This window comes from Leucoraja erinacea, chromosome 6 (assembly GCF_028641065.1).
Source record: "Leucoraja erinacea ecotype New England chromosome 6, Leri_hhj_1, whole genome shotgun sequence".
NCBI classification, from domain to species: Eukaryota; Metazoa; Chordata; class Chondrichthyes; order Rajiformes; family Rajidae; genus Leucoraja; species Leucoraja erinaceus.
In genome coordinates, this window is record NC_073382.1 from 47,877,872 (window position 1) to 47,886,983 (window position 9,112).

Here is a 9,112-nt window from a genome sequence, read left to right on the forward strand (position 1 = left end):
TGTTTCTATTTAGCTTTTATACTGTTTGATTGCATTTATCATAGGATTATATGACATGGGAGCAGCATTAGACCATCTGGCCCATCATTTGATCAGGGCTGATCCATTTTTCCCTCCTTTCCCTCCATTCTCGTGCTTTCTCCCCATAACCTTTGACACCCTTACTAATCAAAAATCTATCAATCTCTACTTTAATAATACCCAATGATGGCCTCCACAGTAGTCTCTGGCTATGAATTCCACACATTCACCCTCTGACTAAGAAATTCCTCCTCATCTAGATTCTAAAGATACGTCCTTTTATTCGGAGTCTGTGGCCTCTGGCCTAGACTCTCCCACTCGTGGAAACATTCTCTCCACATCCACTCTGGGCCTTTTTTTATTTGGTATGCGGTGCAGGCTCGAAGGGCCGAATGGCCTACTCCTGCACCTATTTTCTATGTTTTTATGTTTCAATGAGGTCCCCCCTCAACCTTCTAAAATCCAGCAAGTACAGTCCCAGAGCCATCAAACGCTCCTCATACATTAACCCAATCATCCCAGGATCATTCGGTAAACCTCCTCTGGTTTGGTAAACCTCCTTCCTGAAATATGGAGCACAAAACACTCACAATATTCCAAATATGGTCTGACATTAATATATTAATGTATGTCAATGTGTTTGAATCATCATTTCTGTTGATTGAACAAATGCGATTAAAATAGATTGAATTAAGACAGAAACAATTAATTAAAATAGGAACATTGCTTGAATGCATATATATATATATATATATATCATACATACATATATATATATATATACACACACACACACTGAAAAATGTTGTTGTTTACCAGTGCTTTTCAGAAATTCAGGTTAATGTAGCAATGCTGACAGTGGACTGGCTCCAGTCCACATATGACGAAAGCTGCTTATCCTCTTGGTTGCCATGGAGTTAAATTCGAGCAGCACTGAGGCTGCAAGTGGGGAAAACGAGCATCAGGCAGCTGCAACGGTCTACAGGAAAAAAAAAGACAAGAACAAGATCGTGGCAGTCATGGACTTGCATTGTGAATGTAATGAAATTTCGGCTTCTGAACAGCAGTCTGGCAAGATAAGTAGGACGGCGTTTAAATTGTTTGGGAGAAGGAAATCAGGGGGCACAATGCCTAATATTTTCAGCCTGAAAAACAAAGGGGATGGGAAAAGCTCTGTGAAAATGGGGCTTGTCCGGAGCAAAACGCACGATGGAATTGCTGATATGGGATTGGAAGTGAACAAGAAGGAAGACTCTCTCAGCAACTATCAATTGGACAGTGATTCCAGCACAAAAATAGTCAGTAGTATGAGCTTTGCCGCTGCTGGTTGTGGACCCATTGCCAAGTCTCACAGTTTCTTTTCGTTGCTGAGAAGGAATAGTAAATTAGAAAATTGCAAGGGGGAGTCAGTGTGTTCAAACTCTGACCAGATGAAAGAGAGGAGTTGCAGCAGACAAAAGAAAGGACTGAAAGGATTGTTCAGCAGCATGAGATGGCACAGAAAGGACAAAATCAGTCGAGAGGAAAAGGCTGGGCAGCAGGATATAGCTGACTTTTTAACATTGCCCGGGTCTCTGACCGCAAGCTTGGAATGTGTTAAAGAAGAGTCACAAAAATCTATCCCAGAATCTGAAAGTACTGGAATGGACGTTAAGCTCCCCTGTGAAATACAGAGTGATAATGAGAGCGTTTTCACTGAGGATGTTGAACAAGCAGATAGTAGGACATCTCTTCCCGAATTACATCAGTATGTGGAGAATGTTACCATCGATAGCCATTCAATGGACCATCCTTCCAATGACAAAGTGTTGGATCAGTTGGAGGACAAGCGGGATGAAAATACACTTGGTGCGAGGCAGGACGTACAAGAAGAAGGTGCTTCTGAGACCGGTTCTGCTTCTTGCCACCTTGCTGAAAGTGGAAGCGCTGGCCCAACCAATAATGATCCGCCCGCAGAACAATCAATTGATCGGATTTGCATTATGTTTTCAGACGTCACGTCCTTGAAGAGCTTCGATTCACTCACGGGATGCGGGGATGTTATCGTTGACCAGGAGGAGGACGGAAACGCATGTGAGAGTGGAGCTGCGGCAGAGAAGGGGAAGGGTGGTGGAAGGAAAAGCGCAATTGTACTGAGCTACCAAGGAGGAGGGGAGGAAATGGCGAGTCCTGACGAAGTTGATGATGAATACCTGCAGGAATTCTGGGACCCGCCGCCGCCAGTGACCGAGGCTGGACCGGTCGCAAGTGACCAAACACAATTGTTTGCTTCAGGTACTGCAACCTGCCTTAATGAGGCAGGAGACAGTACATTACTGAAACAGCTTCATCTGAATGACATTTCGATAAGTAAGAATGATGATGAAAATCCAATCAGTGCAAAATGCGACCAACCAGAAAGCGTTCCAAATAGCGATGAAGGATACTGGGACTCCACAACCCCTGGGCATGAAGATGAAAGTGGGAAAACTCTTGCTACCAGGGCAAGCATTCCAAGAGACAGTTACAGTGGAGATGGCCTGCATGATCTACTTACGGATCCAGAAGAAAGCCTCACAAGTATTGTCTCAGATGAAGAAATATGTTCAGTTGCAGAACCTAAAACACTGTCTCCAAAAGCTGTATCTAGCATTACAACAATCTCCAAGGATAGGAATATATCTGCCATCCCCAGGCACAAGACCACTATTACTGCACGTCAAGGGGACGTGAACCACATTCATTGGCCTCAAACGGTTCAACAGTTACTCGGATGTGAGCCAGTGAGAACCAAAATCCCAATCGCAAAGACCTCAATTCCCAGACCCAACCACAAAGTCATCACTGGGTCAACTGCAAAAGTCTCAACTAACAAGGGAGGCACGAAGAAATAGCCTTGGAAAGGCCTCTGTGTCAAAATTAATATCAGCATGTTATGTCAGTCCAGAAGTAAGCACAGTTGGTCGAAATTCTGCTTGCATCCTTAATATTCATATCGTGCAACAGGACTTTGCCATTTGCCAAGAGCAATCTCCTATCTTGTGACAGAATCGTGCCTAGAAAAAGAAAATTATTCAAAGCTTTATGAAGCACAGATGCAACACATCATTTTTATTGCTCCCGGAATCAGGAAAGGGGAAAAAAAATGACTGACCTAAATTTAAACAGATACGAACAGAGAAAGATGCTTGTGAAATATATTTGTGAAATCGTGGCCAAAAGTATTTACAGAATCATATTTTCTTTCATGAGCACTGGGGTCTGTGTTGCAACTTTCTTTCCTGTACTGGAATGTAAGGACAATATTTTTCAAATATTGGCCATTAACTGCTATTTTTACCGTCTATACAGTAATTGGTACAAAAGATGTCTATTGTGGGACCAGATTCGATGAAAATATTGGATGCTTGTGATCTGCAGCCAGAGAAGGAAGCAACGGATATGTAAGATGGTTACATAAGTGAAATCAGGGAACGATGACATAATCAGGACCAGCTTGTGTTTTCATCACAATGAAGTCATTCCAAATGAATCTGCAAAAAGATCCCTTTAAAAATATTTTCTGTAAGGTGATGGGAGGGAAGGTATTTCATTGTTTTCATGATGTGTCTTTCGAGTTTATAATCTGACAAATTTTTGGAATAAGTTATTTTCTGCATGTGAATGAGTACAACATTTAGAAAGTAGAGTTAAAATAGCAAAATACAGCACAGTGAATTATTTCACAATAACAGGAGATATGTTTTAAAATATCTTATAAACCTTTTTGTACAGCCACTGCTTTAAATCCACATAGAGAGTGACAGTCACATGATCTACAATTTTTATATTTAAATACTTTGGCGTGGCCTTTATTCGTAACAAAGTGATTGTGCCAGAGAATAGTCTACTTAAAAACAGTGGATAAAATTGGATAATGTGTCGTACAATTTTGTACTATTGCCCCAAGAGAAACTAATCAAAGGTTCTTACAATTCTTTGCAGGCAATATACTTCACAATTGTTTTTATCTCATTTGTTCCAATGTTTATTCAGTATGACATTTATTCAACTGATAAGCAGATCAAATAAGAATTGGGAATAATCCCCAGTAGTGCTGGAAGTGTGTGGTTTGAGACTCACCTGATATCGAGCCCCACGTCTCAGCCACATACTGTTAACACTGCAGATACTCACTGGGCATCTGGGAAGCTCACTAATGGAGAGGATTTTAATTCTGAAAATGCAACACTGGCAGAGATCATCCGTGTATTCTAGGAGGGAAAGCAATTAATTCAGAAAGGGAGGCAATCCAGGAATGGAGAGTGGGAGTGTGGCAATCAAGAGGGAGTGGGGCGATCGAGAGAGGGAGTGTGGAATGGAGAGAGGGAGTGGGGAATGGAGAGCAGAAGTGGGGAATGAAGTGAGGTTATGAAATTGACGGCATGGTAACTGAGAGATGGACGCAGTGGAGAGAGAATTTGTTAGTGAAACTGTCGTTTGAAGTTTCGTAATCAAAACTTGTTCTTAAGTCATATTGGATGCACCTCAAAATTGGACCGAGTGTCTTTGAAATTCTTGACCACATTATTTAGAAAATGTACACTTGTACACTAAAAAGTAGGGGAGAAAAATATTCCAAATATAGCAGGAAAATATATTTTGAAGCAGATTAGAAAAATAATGGTTAAAGGTACAGAGTGAGAAAGAAATACTGCCATAAATGGAATAGAAGTATATTGCTGATTATTTTGAAATAAATTAAGATTAATGTATTAAAGATAAATGACAATCTTTCCTACTCAGTTTTTGTTCAGAATTGTAATTTACCTCAGTATTGAGGTGTCTAAAATTGGAAAATAAGTTGTCTACTATTTAAAATAACCATCTATTTAGAAGGGCATCATATACGGCTCTGTATTAAAAAAAAATGTAATGTTCAATTTTTTTAAATATTTGCTGTAAAATCTTATTCGCTTCTTTATGAAAAAATAACGGAAATAAGGTTAGCAGCATATAAGAGTAGGCAACTTGTGAACAAGACATGGAGAGGCAAGGTATCCATCTCCAGTCTGATTTCACAGTTTGAGAATAATGTGTGTGCCAATCCATAAAAATATATTATATACCCTGTATATCCAAATATCTTAGAGTGCAGAGAAGATTTACGAGGATGTTGCCAGGACTTGAGGGCCTGAGCTGTAGGGAGAGGTTCAGCAGGCTAGGACTCTATTCCTTGGAGCACAGGAGGATGAGGGGTGATCTTATAGAGGAGTACAAAATCATGAGAGGATTAGTCGGGTAGACGCACAGAGTCTCTTGCCCAGAGCAGGGGAATTGAGAACCGGAGGACATGGGTTTAAGGTCGGTGGGAGGTGGGGGGAAGATTTAATAGGAACCTGAGGGGTAACATTTTTACACAAGGGTGATGGGTGAATGGAACGAGTTGCCGGAGGAGGTAGTTGAGGCAGGTACTATCGCAATGTTTAAGAAACATTTGGACAGGTACATAGATAGGATAGGTTTAGAGGGATATGGGCAAACACAGGCAGGTGGGACTAGAAATGGGACATGTGGGTCGGTATGGGCAAGTAGGCCTGAAGGGCCTGATTCCATGCTATATGACTATCTTAGAGTAATTCAGTACGTAACCTTTGTCCTATAGAATGGAATGTTCTATATACATTGCCTGCTGAAGTTGTTTGATAGGTTATCCCAATATTAATCATTAATCAAGTAATCATTTCATGTAGAATTAAAATTGAGTTTATTTGATCATAGTGAATTTAATTAGATAATCCTGTAACTAGATTTTGAATAACTCGGTTTCTGTTGGTTCCCAGATGATACACTTCATGATTCTCCATCTTCAAATATTAATTGATTGGGCAACCAAAGGTTTTTTTGAGTAACATTTATTTTACTATCCAGAAGTGGCAAAGTTGGGGAGAGGGTAATATTGCCGCATCATAACATCAGGCACCTGAGTTAAATCATGTTTTTAGTGCTATCAATGCAGAGTTTGCAACACTCTCAGTGATTGTGTAGGTCTCTTTCAGGTCTTGCACTTTCCCCCCCCATCCATCGCGGAGGCATAGTGGAGCAGCGGTAGTTGCTGCCGAACAGCACCAGAGACCCGGGTTTGATCCCAACTATGGGTGTTGTCGGTATGGACTGTGTAAGTTCTCCCTGTGACAGTGTGGGTTTTCTTTGGGTGCTCCAGTTTCCTCCCACATTCCAAAAACATGCAGGTTTGTAGGTTAACTGGCCTCTGTATGTTGTCCCTATTGTGTAGGATAGTACTGGTGATCGCTGGTTGGTGCGGACCCGGTGGGCTGAAGGGCCTGTTTCCACTCTGTATCTTTAAACTAAACTAAATCCCTGTAGCATGCTGGTTGCTTAACCATTTAGTGTAGATGAATTGAGTGATTGTATGATTGAAAGATACAGCCAACTGTCGATTTTCTTTTCACGCTAATTCCATATTATACCACATTCGCATTCACTCACTACACACCAGGGGCAATTTTACAGTGGCCAATTAACCTACAAACCCGTATGTCTTTGGGATGTGGGAGCAAACTGTAGCACCCAGAGAAAATCCACACAGTCCCAGGAAGAGCATGCAAACTCGTCAGTTGTGTAGCTGGGTCTCAGGCGCTGTGGGGCAGCAACTTTAGTAGTTGCACCACTGCGTCAGAAAGGGAAGTTGACGTGAGAGAGAGAGAGAGAGAGAGGGGGAAAAAGTTCAAAGGACATAAGTAACTAAGGGGGGGGGGGGGGGGGGGGGGGGGAGTGCAATGGAATTGCTCGCTTGGGAGCCACCATAGACCTGATAGGGTGAATGGTCTCTTGTAAGATTTAAGCACTTTTGTTTATTGCATTGTAAGTGGTTGGATTAGGTTGTGACTTCAATGGACACTGATAGGTTTGGGTCAAAAATAAAATTTAATTAATATGCCTATGTTATCATACTATAATGCTTTATTACAACTCTCAGAAATATCTTAATTAATCAGTATTCTTTGATAGGTGGTAACTGTTTTACATTGTATATAGTATGATGCTACTAACAACACTGAACTGGATAATCAGTAATGGCTATTTGTGGTTGTTTTGGTTGCAGAAAGGATGTTTAAGAGGAGGCTGAAAGAAATCCGTATTTTTTCTTTGAATATCATGTTTAATACCTCAATTTAAAATTCAGCCTGCAGGACTGAATGAATGACTGAAAGGACGGCACAGTGGCGCAGTTGTACAATTGCTGCCTTACAGTACCAGAGAACCAAGTTCTATCCTGACTATGGGTGCTGTCTGTACAGAGTTTGTACGTTCTCTGTGTTGGTTGTCCCTAGCATATAAGATAGTGCTAGTGTATGGAGATCGCTGATGGCGTGGACTCGATGGGCCGAAGGGCCTGTTTCCACACTCATCTAGAAAGAAACTGTCCTTCCAAAGTCCTTTGGCACTTTGGTACCACATTGGAGCATCAGTCTGTGGGCTCACTTGGAGTGAGGTTTTAATCACCAACCTCTGACATCTGTATCTCATCTCCACTGAAATACTTCAACCTAGAATGACTTTCACGTGCTTTTCCTTTCAAGAGTGAAGGCACAAGCTTTACTTTTTATGAACAAAGCTACTAGGCAACAGATGCATGAGTTGTCTTCAGGTTTCAGTTCACAAAGAACGTGATACAACAATCTGTTTACTGTTTTTGTGCCAACTCTGTTGGATTTCCAGATTTCATTTTCGCCCTACCATCAGATACCATTGAGAATATTTGAACACCTTAAATATGCACTTTGTGGGTTCTTTTGCATTGAAAATGATTTGGAAACACGTCTACCTTTAAAATATAATCTTAATTCAATACCTATTCTTAATTTTCGTATTGGCTGTCTCTCTCCACTTAAGTCCAACCAATCAACTAAACAGATGGGGCCACCAGGAAGCCTCATCCATATTAACAAAACAATGAGATTTAGAAAGGTTAAAAAATGAATTGATTTTAAAATGATTTAAATCACACATGAATATTAAACCTACCAAAATCTTTTTGTCAGTGATTTAAACAGCAAGTTAATGATTAAAAAATAATAAAAGTTTTGGATTGATTTCAATAATTTTCAGACTGACCCTGTGCTGGTAGGGAGACTAATGCCTGCCCCCTTTACATGGCATCTGACTATGAATTATGTGCAACTAGAAGAGGCTGCACTTGTTGTTTGACTTCTTTCTCATAGTCCAGGTTGCCAAATACTCTTTCTAGACAAAGCAGCAATTTACTTGTATTTTGTATAGTTTAGAGATACAGCATGGAAACAGGCCCTTCGGCCCACTGAGTCCATTCTGACTATTGATCGCCTGTTCACACTAGTTCCATGTTATCCCATTGTCTTATCGACTCCCTATACACAAGGGTCTATTTACAGAGGCCAATTAGCCTACAAACCCGCACAACCCGAAGGGTCTCGACTCGAAATATCACCTATTCCTTTTCTCCAGAGATGCTGCCTGACCCGCTGAGTTAATCCAGCTTTTTGTGTGTCTCTTTGGGAAGGGATAAATGTTGGCCAAGAAACTAAGGGGAATTCCTTTGCTCTCACCTTAAGAAGTGCTTTGCCTAACTTAAAGGATTAATGATACTTCACCTATTCCATTTATTTTCTGAACGAGAGCACTAAAAAATGCAGCTCGTTCCAGTATGTTACTGGTGCCTAGATTTAATACGTGTCCCTGGAATGGAACATGAAGCCATAACTCTTTGACAGTCAAGAGTGCCTCTACTGCTCCAGAGGAAGGAAAAGTGGAATCTGAGGATACCAGGGAGTAATTTAAGTAAATGATAAAGATTAAGAAGAAAGGATGCAGAAAAAGAATATAGAATTTCAAAGTTAACAGCAAAAGTTCCATAAACGTAATTGGTTAAAAAAAGAGTGGTAAAGGTGAATATCGCCCCATTAATAATCATTTAAGTGGAACTAAAATTAATAAGAAAGAAATGTTAAACGTATTATTTTCAGAGAGGAGAAAGAAGGCAAGAGACCAAACAATCAAAAGGAACCAAATATTTAACTGTTTGCCAGTAAATGGCACAGCGGTAGAGAACTGGGTTTGATCCTGACCACGG

General features: G+C 40.6%; 1 protein-coding gene across 1 annotated transcript; it reads left to right on the plus strand.

Annotated features, from left to right (window-relative positions):
- The first annotated feature begins 816 nt into the window (after window positions 1-816).
- amer2 (APC membrane recruitment protein 2) lies at window positions 817-6,712 on the plus strand. Its single transcript, XM_055636943.1, has one exon. The coding sequence runs from the start codon at window positions 933-935 to the stop codon at window positions 2,892-2,894; it is 1,962 nt and encodes a 653-aa protein (XP_055492918.1). The 5' UTR covers window positions 817-932; the 3' UTR covers window positions 2,895-6,712.
- The last annotated feature ends 2,400 nt before the right edge of the window (window positions 6,713-9,112 follow it).